This window comes from Corylus avellana, chromosome 6 (assembly GCF_965113065.1).
Source record: "Corylus avellana chromosome 6, dhCorAvel1.hap1.2, whole genome shotgun sequence".
In the NCBI taxonomy this organism is placed as follows: Eukaryota; Viridiplantae; Streptophyta; class Magnoliopsida; order Fagales; family Betulaceae; genus Corylus; species Corylus avellana.
Genome location: NC_142495.1, coordinates 1,531,796 through 1,550,158, shown reverse-complemented (window position 1 = coordinate 1,550,158; position 18,363 = coordinate 1,531,796). Strand labels below are relative to the sequence as shown.

The 18,363-nt window shown below is 37.7% G+C and overlaps 3 protein-coding genes across 5 annotated transcripts; 2 read left to right on the top strand and 1 right to left on the bottom strand.

Annotated features, from left to right (window-relative positions):
- Nucleotides 1-2,898: 2,898 nt before the first annotated feature.
- On the top strand, nucleotides 2,899-5,281 carry LOC132188228 (cytochrome P450 CYP82D47). The gene is made up of 2 exons (XM_059602637.2): nucleotides 2,899-3,944; nucleotides 4,549-5,281. Exons 1-2 carry the CDS (start codon nucleotides 3,003-3,005, stop codon nucleotides 5,170-5,172), a joined length of 1,566 nt encoding a protein of 521 aa, XP_059458620.1. The 5' UTR covers nucleotides 2,899-3,002; the 3' UTR covers nucleotides 5,173-5,281.
- A 3,238-nt stretch (nucleotides 5,282-8,519) lies between these two features.
- LOC132188497 (cytochrome P450 CYP82D47-like) lies at nucleotides 8,520-10,018 on the top strand. The gene is made up of 2 exons (XM_088517757.1): nucleotides 8,520-9,212; nucleotides 9,301-10,018. Exons 1-2 carry the CDS (start codon nucleotides 8,535-8,537, stop codon nucleotides 9,922-9,924), a joined length of 1,302 nt encoding a protein of 433 aa, XP_088373883.1. The 5' UTR covers nucleotides 8,520-8,534; the 3' UTR covers nucleotides 9,925-10,018.
- A 270-nt stretch (nucleotides 10,019-10,288) lies between these two features.
- XLG1 (extra-large G-protein 1) lies at nucleotides 10,289-17,916 on the bottom strand. 3 transcript variants are annotated; one of them, XM_088517320.1, is made up of 9 exons: nucleotides 17,727-17,916; nucleotides 16,118-17,578; nucleotides 15,895-16,032; nucleotides 15,706-15,810; nucleotides 15,428-15,613; nucleotides 13,899-14,079; nucleotides 12,792-13,033; nucleotides 12,092-12,255; nucleotides 10,289-11,302 (listed from the first exon to the last, which is right to left on the bottom strand). In XM_088517320.1, the coding sequence occupies exons 2-9, from the start codon at nucleotides 17,420-17,422 to the stop codon at nucleotides 10,705-10,707; spliced, it is 2,919 nt and encodes a 972-aa protein (XP_088373446.1). In that variant the 5' UTR covers nucleotides 17,423-17,578; nucleotides 17,727-17,916; the 3' UTR covers nucleotides 10,289-10,704. The 3 variants fall into 3 exon arrangements, with proteins under 3 accessions (XP_088373446.1, XP_088373447.1, XP_059456077.2); XM_088517321.1 differs by having other exon boundaries at nucleotides 16,118-17,539; XM_059600094.2 differs by having other exon boundaries at nucleotides 16,118-17,916.
- Between the last annotated feature and the right edge of the window lie 447 nt (nucleotides 17,917-18,363).

Sequence of the window (18,363 nt, the reverse complement as noted above, 5' to 3'; positions counted from 1 at the left end):
GGTTTGATATAACAACGATGATTAATTTGCCAGCTGCCTGACAAAGAAACTTATTTAAAAACCAAAGTAAAACATAAGTTCCGTTGCTTAAGATTCCTCTGTGACAATTATTAACAATATTCGTTTCTTAACTTGTATTGTATGCCGTATGGTGTAGTAAGACGGGGCCCCTTGAAAGCTTCTCTAGCTTGTTAGTTGGTTCAGACACACCACGGAGACTTCCCAAAGCGCTGCTCTTCATCTATGAGTCATAAGAGATGGGCACCAATTGGCTTTAATTATTGTATGTCAACCATTTTTGTCGTGAAAACTCTGCATCTCCTACCAATAATATAGCATACGAGCATCATGGGCTATATTATTATTGTTAATTATATTTAAAATATATAATATATGTGGGTAGGTGGTTATATAGTTTTATTCCTGATAGTTGATTCTTCCCACCAATAGTATAGCATATATAGCTACGACCAACTTGTGCTATATTATTATTATGTAAGAGTATTTAATCGTCTCGGACCCCCCACCAAAATGATTATGCGATTAACAGTAATTAATTAACTAGTCTACCTACTTGTACGTTGACCTCTAAAAATTCACTATTTAGAGCACTCTTAGCAACCTCATTAAAATTATTTTTTTTATTATTTCGGTGAGACAATTTAATAAAAGTGGCTTAAATTTTCATTTTTTAGACTCGTCATTTTAACCAAAATAAAATGGTGAGTTAACAGTATTCACTATTTTTTTTTTTCAGGCCTCTCTCCCTTCTCTTTTCTTTTCTCTCACCCATTCAGCATTTAGCCCATTTCCCTCCACCATTTCGAATATTATCAGAAAAATTCAAATTTTTAAAAACATTAAATAAAACAAATATTCTTAAAATAGACCATTAGGAAAATACAAACATTCAAAAATATAAAAGTTAGAGAAAAAAATAAACAAATATTTGAAAAATAATATTTAAATGAGATATTGAAAGTAATTTGTTAAAATAATAAGACTGTTGTGGGTGTTCTAAAAATATGAGTTGTTAAAATAGAAAAAAAAAAAAAAAATGTATTTTTGATTATTTTGGCGAGTAATATTTGGTGGGGTTGCTAAAAATGCTCTTACAATGCAATAAATGTGTTTCATGTAAAAGTATAGGTGGACATACAGATGAGACTTTAACGAACGATTTCTCTTTTTGAGAATTATTGTTTTACTATTAAAATGATGCCTCAATGAAATGGTTTCGTCAAAACGACCCCATGCCAAGCATTCCTAAGACGTGGGTTTTTTTTTTTGATTATTTTTATGGCCTGATCAAGCAGATAAAACCTCCCGGTAATCTTATCTATAAAAGATACAAGTTTTCCTCGTCTTTTAAAAAAAAATCTTATCTCCTTTCTCTAGGCGATCGCCAAACAAGACAGACCTTCATCAATTATTTTTTTTAAATAACTCAATAATAGAATCATGTGTAACCATGATGACTGTTACATTAAAAAATCTCTCCTCCAGATAAGGATTACCACATAAGACAGGAATATATTATGATTATATATATATATATATATATATATATATATATGATTCAGTCAACGTCTACCAGTTGCAGGCTTGTAGCAGGTATCAATATATAAATAATTATTTTATATATTAATTTTAAGTATAATGCCAAAAGAATTTTTTTTTTTTTTAGCTCACAATTATTCTACAATATTAATATGACAATTATAATCTACCCTTAATTTTTTTTTTTAAAAGATTAATCAGAGAATTAGTTAATACTTGCATGTTAAATATTATGCGACAATTATGAAATAAAAATATAATATATAACATTTGTCTCATTTTCTATCACTTTTTTCTCTTTTTAACTATTCATTATATATAGAAAAATAAAACCAAAAATCATGGTCGTTGTCTGAACTGATTCATTAGTTTGCTACAGTTATAGCACTATTTACAGCCTTACTAAAACTATTTTTTGGTTAGTTTGATGAGTCAATTTAGTGAAAAGTCTTAAAACCTTCATTTTCAGCCTCACCAATTGACCTAAAAAAAAAAAAGTGAGGGAATAATACTCACCAAATGAATAAAAAAATGGTTTTTCTTTTTTCTTTTTTTCTTTCTCCTCCTTTAATAGTTAAAAAAAAAAAAAAAACAAATTATTGAAAAAGAATATTTAAATTGAATAGTAAAAGTAGATTATTAAAATAGTAAAATAGTTGAGATGTTCTAGAAAAGTAAACCGTTAAAATAGAAAAAATATATATTTTTAGTTATTTTGATGAGTAAAATTTGGTGAAACTGCTAAAAATAATAAGAAAATGGTCTGTTGAACGAGTATGAGGATCCTCTCAATCGATTCCGTTGAACAAAGAGGCATGCGGTGGGTGGGAAAAAAACTATTTAAGACGAGCAGTTTTCACACTAACATGAAGGGTGAAACACATTTCTTTGTGTTCTGCAAACAAATAATTAACACCTTTCTTTGACCAAATGGGATATATACATTTTTGCTTTTGAAAACCGAATTCCAGCCATTGAAAGACAACTCCAGTCTCCCACTGGCGTTAGAGTCAAAGTCGACGGCTTGCTAAAGCGACACCTACCAACCAATCGAGGGCGGTCCAAGTTGAGGGCTTTCAAGCAAAATGACAAATCACCCTTTGACAATCATCGTATGCTGACCCACGCCATCGCCCACTCCTATTTTTTTTTTTTTAAACTCCTTAAAATATATATTTTTTTGTCCCCTTAATTTTTTTTTTCTTTTGTTTTGTCCCCTAACGTGGTATTGGGCAATTGTAGTCTTTGTAGAATATTGGGGAGGTAGTTGGTCTCAAAAGGCAGGCTATATATTATTAAGCTCAAGTTTCAAAGAAAAAAAATCAACCAAGATAAATTTTTTTTTTTGTATTATATATATGAAGCTCTAAGAGGAACTCCACTCCACACTTCATCACTCAAATCCAATCCTGCTAGCTACTACCTCTGAGGACTCACCTCCAATGGAGCCTCTCACCCAATTTATCTTGACCCTCTCTGTCCTGCTTGTCTGTGCCTTGATTTTCAAGAGCCGAGCCGGTCCTAAGAAAAAGGCCTGCACTGCGCCTGCAGCCGGTGGCACTCTGCCAATCATCGGCCATCTGCACCTCCTAGGTGGCCGGACACTTGCCCACAAAGTGTTTAGCAACATGGCCGACAAGTACGGACCAGTCTATACAATAAAGCTGGGTTCCTACAGATATCTGGTTATCAACAGTTGGGAAGTTGCGAAAGAGTGCTTCACTGTCCACGACAAGGCCTTTTCGACCAGGCCAAGTGTGGCGGCGGCGAGGTTGTTGGGCTATAACTGTGCTATGTTTGGGTTGACCGGGTATGGGGAGTACTGGCGTAAAATGCGCAAGATAGCCACAATTGAGCTGTTGTCGAATCACCGACTTGACCTGCTGAAGCACAAACCAGCTGCAGAGGTAGACAGTATGATGAAAGAACTGTACAAAGTGTGCGGTCGTAAAGGGGGCGCAGAAAGTGGAACTGTTGTGGACATGAAGCAATGGTATGGGAACTTGACGCTTAATATTGCTATTAGAATGGTGGGAGGGAAGCGATACTTTGGGACTAACGCCGATGTGGATGAAGAATCGGCGAATCGGGTTCAAAAAGTGATGAGGGAGGTGATTTATCTGTTTGGGGTGTTTGTGTTGTCTGATGCACTTCCTCTTTTCGGTTGGTTGGATACGAATGGGTATGAGAACAGGATGAAGCGAGCTGCCAAAGAATTGGATCGCCTCATTTCATCGTGGCTGGAGGAGCATAAACAGAGGAGGTTGACGGAGGGCAAGCGGTCTGAAGAAGATCAAGATTTTATGGATGTCATGCTCAACACCGTCGAAGATGCCAAGATTTCTAAATTCGACGCCGACACCATCACGAAGGCCACTTGCTTGGTAAAATTTTCACTCTTATCTTATCTATTCTTATCTTTTTAAGGTCTTATAATTATTATTTTCTAAGTAATTGTAAAAACTTTTAATTATTATTATTTTTTTTGAAGACTAATTTTAAAGTTGGTTCATATCGTGCTATCAATATTTTATTTTTTTTTTTCTAATTTGCTATCAATATTAATTACAAGTGTCATATACAATGTTCAATGATAAGTGATCTTGAAAGTTTAAAATTAAATTAAATTATTTAATTAATATTTTAATGATTTTCTTCGTATTCAAGCTTTTATTTTGATATTATGTTAAATTAAATTAATATTTTAACATATAATATTATAATATTGCCTATAGAATTGACTCAATTTAAGATAAGAACTTGCTACTTTGTACATTTCTGTGTCGGCATGAAAATATCCTATTTAATTAAGCCTTATCAAGGAAACGTATACACCCACAACAAATAGTGTTTTTTTTAAGAAATATCTATACCAAGTGGACGAGAATTTGCTTAGGCTGCTTATGGGTAACCAATTTTTTTAAATTATTGGGGCTATTTTGTTTTGTGTATTGACTGACAATCAAGCTTTTTTTTTTTTTTTGGCAGAATCTAATTTTAGCAGGAAGTGACACGACCATGGTAACTCTTGTATGGGCTTTGTCCTGTCTAATGAATAGTGACGAAGCGCTGAAGAAGACGTATGAAGAGCTGGAGAGAGTGGTTGGCAATGATAGACACGTTGACGATTCTGACATCAAAAATTTAGTTTATCTCCAAGCCGTAGTCAAGGAAGCACTGCGCCTATACCCAGCCAGTCCACTCGTGCATCGTGCTCTACTGGAAGACTGCACCCTCTCCGGTGGCTACTTCATTCCGGCCAACACGAGGGTGATGGTGAACGTCTGGAAAATTCAACGGGACGAGACAAAATGGGTGGACCCCGATGTGTTCAGGCCGGAGAGATATTTTACTACCCACAAGGACATGGACGTGAGGGGTAACACTTATGAGTACCTTGCTTTTGGGACGGGAAGGAGATCTTGCGCTGGGGTCTCATTTGCTCTACAAATGGTGCATTTGTCGCTCGCTGGCTTCTTGCAGGCTTTCAAGGTTTCTAGGCCATCAAAGGAGCTTGTGGATATGACTGAGAGTGTTGGTTTGACAAACTTGAAGCAATCCCCACTTGAAATTCGCATCACTCCACGTCTTCCTGCTGAACTCTACAAATGATCACTCTAATATTTAATTAAGCTTTCTGCATTTAAATTACGTGTTCCTATGCTTTTGTGTTTGTTCCATCGCCAATAAGAGCAATAAGAGTAATAATGCTACTTTTTTAGGCCCTTTTTTTTTTTTTTTTGGTCCATGCATGTAACGCTTTTTAAATTATTTTTCATGTACGTTATTTATAGAGTGTACTCTGCTTTGAATTAGATATTTAAACAATATTGAAATCAATCGTTTCAATTCCACATATTCATTTCGGCAGCTAGCTACTAACAATAAATTAAAATATTTTTAATAAGTAACTAGGGAAAATAGCAAATGGACAAAGGCTTTCTTCTCAGCTTCTCTCTCTTGTTTAGTGAGACAATGTTGAAGACAATTGCCAACCAAAGAAGAATTCCACTCCAGTTAAACTACTAAAGGATCACGTTGGTAAATCATCTAAAGTAAAAGATCACGGTTGTAAAGCGGAAAACATAAACTACTGTACTACTTCTTTCATGGTATCAAGGCATTATTAACAAGGACATACGCCAATTTTTTTTTTTACTTCCTCGGCTTCGACCAGCCTTAATATCTCATCTTCCTCTAGAACTGTCTACCCATCAATGCCCATCTCATCTTCCATTGAACCCAATCTTGAATGTTTGGAACATACCCCGAACAGCAATAGGTTTCTTCTCACAGGTGTTGACTTGTGAAGCTCCATGATTCTGCTTCTTTGTACCCAACTAACTTCATCATCTTCTAATGGCTGTGATGCAAAAAACACACAAACAAATTAAATTCTCTAATTGAAAAAAAAAAAAAAAAAAAAAAACCTGATGTAATTGCTCTTATAGGATTTCACGTTTGTAAGCCATGAAATGAAGTGCGGATGTGACTTGAAGTCAACCCCACCTGAAGTTCTCATTACTTCATGTCTCGATCCTGGACTCTATCGAGGCCATCAACATATCCTGTAAAAAAGCCAAGCGCCTCTCCACTACGCTGATATTGCTGAGGCCCATGGGGCATGATGATGCTGCTTCATCTTCTTGCCGCTCAGTTTTTCGCCTTCCTTGGAATTTATTTGCTTTTGCCGTAAGGAGACACCATCAATATTCAATATTATTCTTCCCATCAGCCAGATCTCTATTTTTTTTTTTTTTTTTACCTATGATATTAACTTTTTTTGTTAGGGGAGTTTTCATGTCCATTCTTGAAAAAGTATAAAGCTATATAAATCGTAGCCAAAGTTATCAAGTTACAATATCATAGAGATAAACATAAAAATCTTACAATCAAGTATTATCTATAACTCAACATTTACTAGCCCATGTCAACACTTTAATTATAGAATATATCTGCTATAAGTAGATTCAATCTAATACATAGGTAGCCTATATTCTCAATTTTTATTTTTTCAGCCATGAGAATAAAATCCTTACACCGAAACTAATCCTCCTCGACTCCTAAATAAAGATTAGCAACATTAGTTATGTTTTCTTGTTAGACAGTAATTCTAATTACGTGTTTTCTTGTCAGACTGTACTTGATTTGATTGTTGCTGAAAAACGCTATGCCGACTCCAAAAACTTATTTATCACAATTTATGCGGAATTAATACTATGAAGTAATAAACAATTCAATCACCCAAAATATATAAAGCAATAAAGAGGCAGACACAAATATTTTGGTTACGAAAAGAAAACCTTTTAGAAACCGATCTAAAAGTAAAACTTGTCCGAGGCAGCCAAACCCAGGAAATCACTATCAAAAGATTATCTAGAGATTACAGACACTGGGAACACTTACAACCCTTTGCAAGACCTTGGCTTTGTAAGATCGACAAGCCTACAGCTCGTCTCCTTGCTCACAATTTTCTTCAACGTGATTCTTCTTTACCGGACCCTTCCAATAGACTTCTCAATCGTAGATTTATCAAAAGAATAACTAAAACTCTAAGAGATTCAATTTAACGCTCACCACATATGATCTCTCTTAGCACAGCCTCCGACGAACTCTCTGGAGGTGAAAATTCGTCTCTCTCTCTCTCTCTCTCTCTCTCTCTCTATAAAGATGTATATATACCATCGACAAAACCCTAGATCTAACTCACTTAAAATCACGTTTTTTTGTATAAAACTTACAGGGTGTCTAAACAGGTTAATGGGCTGTCCGGACAGGGCTTTGCGGAGCAGAAACAGTGTTTCTGAAAATGCAGTCCGGACCTGGGGAAGGCCTGTCCGGACAGGGCATGCAATGGGTGAAACAACATTCTGGAAGTGTTATCCAGCCTTGATCAATAGCTCCGATTGATTGGCGTTTGTGGTCCGATTGAGCTTAAATTTTGCAGGGACTTTCATAACACATAAATCTACATTATTAACGGTACGTGGAGATTAGATTCTGAGCATTCTATATCAGTGTTTGAGCTCATGAACAGTAACCTCCTCATTTTGGAATTGAATTAAGCTAGCACAAGAACTAAAGAAAGAACCATTCAAATGGCTATTATTGAAGGGGAGGAACTCCACTCCACAGTTAATCACTCAAATCCAATCCTGCTACTGCCTCTGTCACCTCCGATGTAACCTCTCACCCAATTCCTCTTGACCCTCTTTGCCCTGCTTGGCTGTGCCTTGTTTTTCAAATCCTGGTTGGATGCTTGTCTGTGCCTTGTTGGATGCCCTGATTATGCGAATATTTATAGGAGTAAATATTTGATGGGTGGAATCTAATTTATAGGTCCTAATGTGTTATTAATAAGGGACTTATATTATGTCTTAATTATTCTAGGGAACATTTATAATGATAAAAATAATAATTGAATGAATGGGTCAGTTCTATAATTATGAGGATTAAGTGGGTTCTAGGTAAGACTATGAGAAGCTTCTATAGTGATCAGGACAGTGTGAATGGATAAGCTGGTAGTAAATGTTGAGTGAGTCATCATCTATTTGAGGAAGTTTACAAGGTAATGATTTTTGTGTCCTTTAATTTATGAAATGGGGAGGGATTTTTTTTATGACAATATATATATATATATATATATATACGAAGGTCTAAGAGGAGGATCTCCACTTCACAGTAAATCAGCTACTACCTCTGTCACCTCCAATGGAGCTTCTCATCCAATTCCTATTGACACTCTTTTTGCGCTGCTTGTCTGTGCCTTGTTTTTCAAGAGCCGAACTACAAATAAGAAAAAGACCTGCAATGCGCCCCAAGCTGGTGGCGCTTTGCCTATTATCGGCCATTTGCACCTCCTGGGTGGCCGGCAATTGACCCACAAAACACTGGGCGCCATGGCTGACAAGTACGGACCAGTCTTTACTTTGTGGCTGGGTTCACATAGAGCTCTGGTCTTGAGTAGTTGGGAAATGGCGAGGGAGTGTTGCACTGTCCATGACAAGGTTTTACCCACCAGACCAAGCATGGCTGCCTCAAAGTTGTTGGGCTACAACTATGCCATGTTTGGCATTGCTCCTTATGGGTCATACTGGCGTGAGGTGCGCAAGATAGCTACGATTGAGCTCTTGTCGAATAATCGGCTTGAGCTGCTCAAGCACAAACAAGCTGCAGAGTTGGAAAGCATGATGAAAGAAGCGTACAAATTGTGGGTTCGAAAAGGCAGTGCAGAAAGTGGAGCTCTTGTGGATATGAAGGAATGGTCTGGGGACTTGACGCTTAATGTTGCTATAAGACTGGTGGGAGGGAAGCGATACTTCGGGAGTAATGCTGATGTTGATGAAGAATCGGCACGTGGCGTCCAAAAAGTGATGAGGGAGATATTTTATCTGTTTGGGGTGTTTGTGTTGTCTGATGCACTTCCTTTTCTCGGTTGGTTAGATATTAATGGGTATGAGAAAAGGATGAAGAGAGCTGCCAAAGAATTGGATTCTCTGCTTGGAGGGTGGCTGGAGGAGCATAAACACAAGAGGTTGACGGAAAGGAAGAAAGAAGAAGAGCAAGATTTCATGGATGTGATGCTCAATACCCTCGAAGATGCCAAGATTTCAGGTTATGATGCTGACACCGTAACCAAGGCCACTTGCTTGGTAAGTTCTTAATTTTAACATGATTCTTTTTATATATACAACAATCAATTACATGCTATGGTATGCTATGCTTTTTTCTTTTGGGCAGAATCTAGTTTTATCAGGAAGTGACACCACCATGATAACTCTTACATGGGCTGTGTCTTTACTACTGAATAATAGCCACACGCTGAAGAAGGCGTACGAGGAGCTGGACAAAGTCGTGGGCAGGGGTAGACACGTGGAAGAGTCGGACATAAGAAATTTAGTGTATCTCCAAGCCATCGTGAAGGAAACACTGCGCCTATACCCGGCTAGTCCATTCGTAATACGTTCTCTACTGGAAGATTGCAGCCTCTCAGGTGGGTATAACATTCTGGCCAACACACGCGTAATGGTGAATGTGTGGAAGGTTCACCGTGACGAGCGTGTGTGGCCCAATCCTGAGGATTTTGAGCCTGAGAGATTTCTTAGTAGCCATAAGGACGTAGAGCCGAGGGGGCAGAGTTTTGAGCTCATTCCTTTTGGCTCAGGAAGGCGATGTTGCCCCGGGATCTCAATGGCTCTTAAAATGGTGCATTTGGCGCTTGCTAGCTTCTTACAGGGTTTTAACGTTGCTAAGCCATCGAATGAAGACGTTGATCTGACTGAGAGTTCTGGTTTGACAAACTTGAAGAGCACCCCACTTGAAGTTCTCATCACTCCACGTCTTCATTCTGGACTCTATAATTAAAATCTTGAGTGTCTTCGGTTTCAAATAATGGAGAAAATTTGTAAGTGTGATTTCTTAGGAGAAAATTAGAGATATATTTCCCTAATTACTTTTATAGCTTGTAAGGGTTTTTTCTCTATAAAACCCTAGGTTTGTTGAATAAAATGTATGGTGCGATTTCTTTAGCATATTTTTATCATGGAAAATGTCCGAGTCTTAAAGTGAATATTATTTAAAAAAAAAACTAAAAACTAAAAAAAAAAAAAAGGTAACCCTTATTCCACAACACCATTGCCGAGTGAACAGGAGTACGTTGTACCTTTCAGTTAAGCAGCTAAGCCAGTAATTGCGAACCTACATCTTCTCACATTCACATATATGTTGCTTCTGTACAAAATGGTAATATTATAGGAAAGATCATAGGGTTTGCTACAATGCTACATATACCTGTCGCATTTCATCTTCTCTATTACAAATGAATATTTCAAATCATGTTCAAAGATGGCACGGCTACATATCCATCGTACAAAAACACATCAAATGATTGCTTCACCATATAATGTCATGATAAATCGAACACTTCATGCAATTTGTGTGGCAATGAGCTACGTGTGCACCATTTGCTGCAAGAGATTCAGATTCTCACTACCAAAATGGTCATGCCAATCTCCTGAAGCAGCAACAGCCCCCCGGCAAGGAAGCAATCTTCTCTTGTCCAGTTACTTGCCATTATATGTACACTGGCAAGAAAAATGTCAAACAGGAAGATAACCCATTTACAAGCCTTCTCTGAACTGGACATCAATGGGAGAAGGAGCTGGCCTCGGTGCTATAAATCGAATACTCACTCAAGCTAAAATTGGCCCTCTCGTCATCCCACTTCAGAATCTCTCTTGCATATTTAAGAGATGTATCAACACTATCAGGCTCCAACCCTTTCACCAGAGAAACATACAACTTCTGCCCAGTGAGAGAAGAATAAAGTCTCTTGAACTTCACTGCAATGTAGTGGAATGCCAACTGACCCAGCGAGGGGCTATTATTGATATTGTTGCTGTTGCTGCTGCTGTTGGAGCGATGCCGGCTGATAACTGGATGAAAATCATCAAACCAGTCACACTGAGTCAATGGTACTCGTTCTATCTTTTCCTCAAATAGATCAAATTTGTTTAGTATCAAAAGGAAGTCCATCTGATCAAATGTTGGATGAGTCACAATATTTTCAAACAATTTTCTGCTCTGCATCATCTTGTTAGTGATATAACCATTCTCATCAACAGAAAACTGGTCATAATCACCAAGGGAAACACAGAAGATGACCATTCCAACATCTTCAAACATCTCCAACCACTTGCAGTTTTCTCCTAAGCCTCTTGAATGTACTCTAATTAGCTGGTACCTAAGAACCGACCACAAATAATGTTAAGGATAAAAAAGAAAGACAAACCATTTTCACAGTGACCATTAGGAATGAAAAGGAGTCACCCGATCAAATTTTGTAGGAAATTAAGAGCAACCTAAGCAATATAACACACAGAATTCAGGCTGGTCAATAGCACAGGAAGTGCTTTTCTCTAATTCTTCCAACATTATTAACGTGCCAAAGCAAGATGGCCTTGGTAATAAGGTCTCTCTATGCAGTGATGATGTAACAAGTATTATCATTTTGGGGGAAAATAAACTAGACCTAATATTCAAGCACAGAAAAAATTGAAATGTAAACGGTATAACTTTGCCCCTTCGTTCTATGTAGAAATTTAAGGGACCATGTAGTTGATAATATATCACTTTACACATGTCCGCCTGTGAATAGCACTAACTGAAAAGAGATATTGAGGTGTAGGCTAACAACAGTCAATAGGTCAAATTAAAGAACCCAGAGTAGGATGGTCTGATGATTGATACTATCTAATAGAACAACGACTAGTTCATAATTAATGATTAATATACACCAGTTAATTTTAACATTGATTAGGGCATTGAAAGGCAAAATTTCCTATACTGCATACTAGATTGAGTTTGAAAGGATCAAGATTATATTCGCACTGCATGGTTACATGATATCTAATAATGTAGTGATATGCACTCAATTTAACGGGGAACAGTCATTCTTGCAGTTTCCCAACTTTGAGGCACCAAAGAACTAAGGCATTCCTCCCACAAACATGCAATGAACATTGGCACCTACCTAAGCAAAGAATCTTGCTGATCAGCAGCATCAATGTCATCATCAGGTGCTGACTGGGAAAATGAAAAGTCCACACTAGCAAGCCCATTCGATGAAGTAACACCCTCAGCATATAGGATATCTGAATTTGACGGCTCATAGTCTGTTCTCAATATATTAACGGCCTAAATAGACCAAAAAACAAAAAAAGAATTCCATCAGCATTTCATAGTTGGCATGAAAACAAGAACACAAGATAAAACTTTGCTCAAAGAACAATGCATCAGTACAAGTATGATCCCGACTGAGATTGCTGGACAGTTAGGCAGAAGGCTCATAATAGGGTAACTAATACCAATTTAAGCTTCAACCATTAGAAGCTCAATCAGCCTCAGGACAAAGTACTTGATAGTCCATATTTCTAAATGAGCTGAACTTGCAACAATCGTCTCATCTCAGTTATCTCTGAAACAAGTTATATACTCTAGAAAACATCTTGTGAACCTTCAATTACCTGATTTTCAAGCTAATGCTTATGGGTGCTTATGGGTGCTTATGGGTAGTGTAAATGATATCCATTTTACCTAGCAGCAAAAGTTCACCCACAGAACTTCCCATATTTAATTTTAAAGCAAGTTATGACTGAAGCATAATTGTTAACCAAAAGTTTTCATGCTTTAATAAATTTGACCCAACAGAGGAGTGTGCAGCACCATCTTACCCGCTCTAAGAAATAACTAGCAACAGTTGGTAGCATTTCTAATTCATTTCTCCGATTGTATGTGGCCCGAATGGCTGAATCATTCCATAACTCCTCAACCAACGGAGCATATTCACGAGTAGCAGCTGGAAAGATAGCTTCCAAATTGCCTGACACCATAGTTTTGAGAAGCCAATCGGAGAAAGCTTTCAGCCTTGGGCCAATGGAATAAATAGTCTTGCCATCATTGGCATCAGTGCTCCCTGTTGTCAACCAGAAAACGTTATACAATCAACATATCAAAGTCTATATGGTCCTGCTGAATCTAATTTTCTTGCATGTTTGCAGATCAGTGCCCATCATCCAGTTAATATGCTCCTCAAACCAACTTGACTAAGGAAGAAACAAATTCAGTCCTTTTATTGAAATCAATGCTCCCATGTTTTATTCCAACAAGCTTTTTAGATATTTACATACGAATCATGATGACAAGCAGCATAGATGCACCCCGTCCTAAATTGTTCATTTAAGTTCTCATATAAACAATCATCAATGTCCCCTGTACAGGTATATATAATTTAGTACTAATTGAAAATGAAAGATAAAATCATACACCATTAGTTGTTAATTAAATGAAAACTTGATGCTTTTGCCATAAACCCACTTACCATGCCAACAAGTAGAATTTAAAGCAACCAGACTTATTTAGTTTATGCCAAGTAAAAAAGCAATTAGAATATGAAGCAAGATAAATATATTCTTGGCTTTAGGGTACAACTAATACAAGAGTCACAGATCCAAACAAAAGCTACTGCTCAATGTCAAATTTTTAACTTGTATGAAGTTCAAAGTATTATATAAAGAAAGAGTGCTAATATAACAAAGCATCCTCTAAATCTGAAAATATACTAAGAGATCAATATGTAACAGATTGATTTCTATTTTGAAGAACTTGTTCCATTTAAGGCTAAATCTATAACAAGTGGGGGGAAAATACTTGGAGTACAGTAACTTACAATCATTACAAGTCCTTAACCCCACAAATGGAGAAACCATGTAATATCCATGATATATGCATGCACAAACCAAAGGCATGAAGGGAAAATGAGAATTGATTTAAACTCATACCTGAGGGGTCAATTATACTAGAAGAATGTTTTTTCTTCAACTCATCCAGGCTGTCTTCTTCAAAATGCTCACGACCCTCGAGGAGTATTCCAAGATAGCCATATACATTGCTCTGGATCTTCAACTTAATATTATCCCGCTCTTCCTCGGAAAAAGGGATGTCTTTATAAAGAATCTTGGCCTGAAACATGCATATAAAAACCAAATATAAGCTACTAGAAAAATTATGATGAATTAGAACAAGGCTTTAGGCAGCATTTTTCAGTTGAAAGTCATACGTGCACTCAACGGGCCTCTAATCCACAACCTCAACCTCTATCCATTCTTATGAGGGAGGAAGTGCCCTTTAAGCTACAGCATATTGGCAACTTATGCCAGCGTTAATTCCTTTATAGAATTAAAGAAAGGGGAACCAGATCTTAAATCCCAAATGTTTGGGTTCAATAACATGAATCCTTTTCAATTACTTGGCTTTATATATCTTCTGTTCATCATTTTCAGGATTAAAGTTCATAAAGTGCCAAGTTAAGGTTTATGTTGCTAGTCTATCTATCGTAAGCCTCTTCCTTTCTAGCCTTGGGACAATCCAAACAAAAGTGATGCCTTTGATTCACGCACCTAATGATATGAATACCAAACCACCAACATGTTACTACTTAAGAGAGAGAAAGGGAGTAGAAGATGTTTAGGCATGTACACTATTAATAAAGATGAATGCCATTGGGTTATACCACAGTGGATGCATACAGGAAACAAGCTTATGCAACCAAAATGGATAAAGCATCAAAGTGCCAAAACTGGAAATCACTAAGATTCCAAATTCCAGAACTCTTCAAATTGAATGTATCTAATGAATGGCGCTCTCTTTTATACTTCCCGTGTATGTGGGTTGCGCCCCTCTGCGTTTTTTATATCATTATTACTTATAAAAAAAAAAAAAGAATGTATCTAATGCATGCAATTTTATTTTTTTACATAAATTACGAAGACGTTTCCTTTACTTTGAAGCCAAGTTCTTCAAAATTTTAGAATACATATTCAAGAATGATAATCTAACAACCTGCAAGCTATGCTTTACTCGTATAATATGACATGCTAACTTTAAGCAAAAGTCAAAATCTGTTCTTCTTAAAAAAAAAAATAGGAAAAGGAGGAATTTAAATGCACCACTATGAGAGAGATAGTAAACACATGACCCACATAAGTTTCCCTAAAATTAGTATGATTATCGTAGGATCCACCAACTAAATCTGATTAGAACATAAAAACCAGAAAAATACTATAATGGCATTACTCTCAAATGTTTAGACCCCTATCTAAAATCTCCTTCATATCCAGTCTATGTGATAGAAGTGGATTACTTCGATAAACTTAGATCTATTTCTTCAACAATTGGATGTCTTCCAACAGAAGGGAATACAGATGCCTGACCTATATGGCATTTATACTGTCAGAGTTGATCATTTTCACATAAAAAAAGCAGTAACCATCATAGGTTCAGGGAATTAATTACACCACTAACATATCACCTGCTTAAATATAGTACTCGCCCCAGATCCATTATATCCAACTAAGAGAAGCTTCTGAAGTGTTCTCTGCTCAAGGTAGTCAGGGACAGTTCTGTTAACCAGATTGCTTATTTGTTCTCCGCAAGAATTTGAAACTTTAGAAGGAACAGGCAGTGACAAGAGAGCACAAACAAGCTTCGTTCCAGCCTGTAAAGTAACATAAAAAATTGGGTTGTCAAGGAAAGGTAAATTGGATAAAGAACACAGGGCAGAAACACGTGGTCACAAAGAAACCATACCTTGCCCCAAACATACCCTCTTGTGTTCTTCTGTCCCTCTTCTTGGTATGACCCATCGTCATTCACCCAAAAGTGTGGGTTACCAGCACACTGAACGCCTGCCAACTGCAACATTCAACAAAATGAACTTAAATATCCCTGTATGTCAACCAGTTCCAACAATATTTCTGAACGGCTAGAAACTTCAACCTGTAACATCCGAAGCTCAACTTTAGTAATCTCCCGACCATTTATAAAAACTTGAGTGTTTCCATTGCTAGCATCTGGCTTAATGGGACCCCCGACATTCAGGTGGGGACTAATAATCTTTGAAGGCTTCTGTCCTTCCTGTTAAATTCAAACAGAAAGATCACATTCCATAACAATGCAAGAAACTTAAGTAACAGAAAATGTGTAAGGATACCACATTCACCTTTCCCCAAAGACCAGATACTTTATCATACCAATAGTTCCCTGGTTTGACCTTCTTTGGTGGGTTTGGGCAGGCTTGCAATATAACCAGCTCCTCATGAGAAAGAGGTTTTCCGTTCACACAAACATACTCTGGTGGTAGCTGATTTACTTCACACAACTTCTCAGCCATCATTATCTGTTGAACCTCCAAGTCATTAAGCAGACGCTTAAGCATCCGAGAGCACTTCCCCAAATTTCCTCGTTTTGACTCATCAATAGGGAATCCAATGCAAGTAACACATTTCCTACCTTCTGGCATGGATCCCATAGCTCTAAGCACACAATTACTACAATACTTTGCATCACAAACAACGCAAACCTCCTTTTCAGTGAACCTGTTTCCCTTAAAGCATCGATAGCACGATCCCTTCTTCCCTTTAGTTAGGGGCACTCTCTTTGCAGGCATAGTCTCAGGCTCATCCTGAGTATATTCCTCATCAAAAGCACCATCAGACTCAACATCACGAAAAGTTACAACAGGCGGCCGTCTAACATCATAAGTCGATTCATTATTACAATCCACTGCCTTAATAGAAGAAACTCGAGATGACGGGTAATCCATACTCAAGACTGACTCATTCGACGCCCAATCCGCTTGATTCAAGTCGTTAGTAGAGTCTAAACTCTCCTTCCCACCATTTGAAACCCTCAACGCCATTGAGCTCCCTAGCGACTTATCGAAACTATCGGAAAACTCTATCGTGCTTGAGCTCCCACCTCCACCTAGTAACTCTTGCGAACGCTCATGACTAATAGACGACAACCCCAATGCCCTGGAGCTGTTAGCCACATCGGATAATTCACCAGACCCATAATGCCCATTCGAAAATGAGCTACTCAGCTCACCCGACATAAGACGCCCATGATTGCCCGCCTCTCTCTCCTCAAAGGCAATAACAGAAGTCGGAGACACAGTTGCTTCAGAAACTAACTCTACCTCTTTGCAATCACAACCACTCTCATTACTCCGTTCGAACGCAATCACCGAAGTCGGAGAAACCGTTGTATTAGACTCAGGGCCCAACGTTTTTAGCTCTTTGGAGAACTTTTTGCTCCGAGGATCCAGAGCTAACAGCGGTTGCACAACCGGCAACGACAGTTTATCGGACAAGGAGACCTGGCCGACCACCGCCGCCACCGGAATCCGTTCAACGTTGATCGGAACGGCACGGGGGAGATCGTAACCCACCGGTGGGCCACTGTATTCCACGGCAAACGAGTAATCGGCACCATCATCGGCCTCCGATGTTTGAAGAGGAGACATTGTCGCCAAACTAACTTAAAACCCTAATTTCAACGCCAACCTTAAATTCCAATCCCTAATAATAAACTATAATCAACTGAAGCGTAAGCTGTGAACCTAACTATCTTCAGCTCAAAACTGAAAAGGAAAGCAAGAGTTCCTCAAATACACCAGTTTCTGGTCATTGTGTATAGAGAATAAAGAAATGAAAGCAGGTTAAGCGTGAACGGTTGAAAGCGTATGGAATTAAAGTTTGCTTGGAAACGAAGAGAAGTGAGAATTGTGAGGGAATTTGGGGAAAGGGTTTGAGTTTGATTATGCATACCTGGTGGAGTGGAGGAAGAGAGAAGGAATCGGAAGGAGAAGACAAATTCCCTGGGAAATCCAAATCCGGGGCAAGTGGTGGGGTGTTCAGTTTGGGAAGGAGGAAAATGTGTGTTTGTATTTGGGAAAGTGTGAGTAAAGGTTGGAGAAGGAAAAGGACAGGAAAGAAGAACACTGTTCTGTTTTGGAGTGGGAATCTCGGTACTTTTTTTTTTTTCTCTTTTTTTTTAACGACCAGTGTGTTTTAAGTGTCGCCCGACTAGCCCCAACATTTATAAATCCTCTTTCTCGTGCGCATAGTTGTTGCACCATGCATGAAAATAAGGCGCTAAACTTCTCCTATTTTTTTATTTTTTTATTTTTTTTCTTCAAATTTTGAATTTGACCAAAAATAGTGATTCGGATTTCGGCGCCCCACCCAATCACTCTTTAAGGCTAAAGGTTGTTCGACCGTCTCTTGTGACTTGTCTGACGTGCAAGTGACGTCTTTTTTTTTTTCTTTTTCTTTTTTTTTTGTATTACTTTGTTATTTACCACTTTATTCAAGCTAAAACAGTTGATAATGTGTGTCGAGGTGATCATGATCAAGAAAATAATAATTTAGCATGAGAGTTTAGCGGAGAGAGCCAAAAACACTA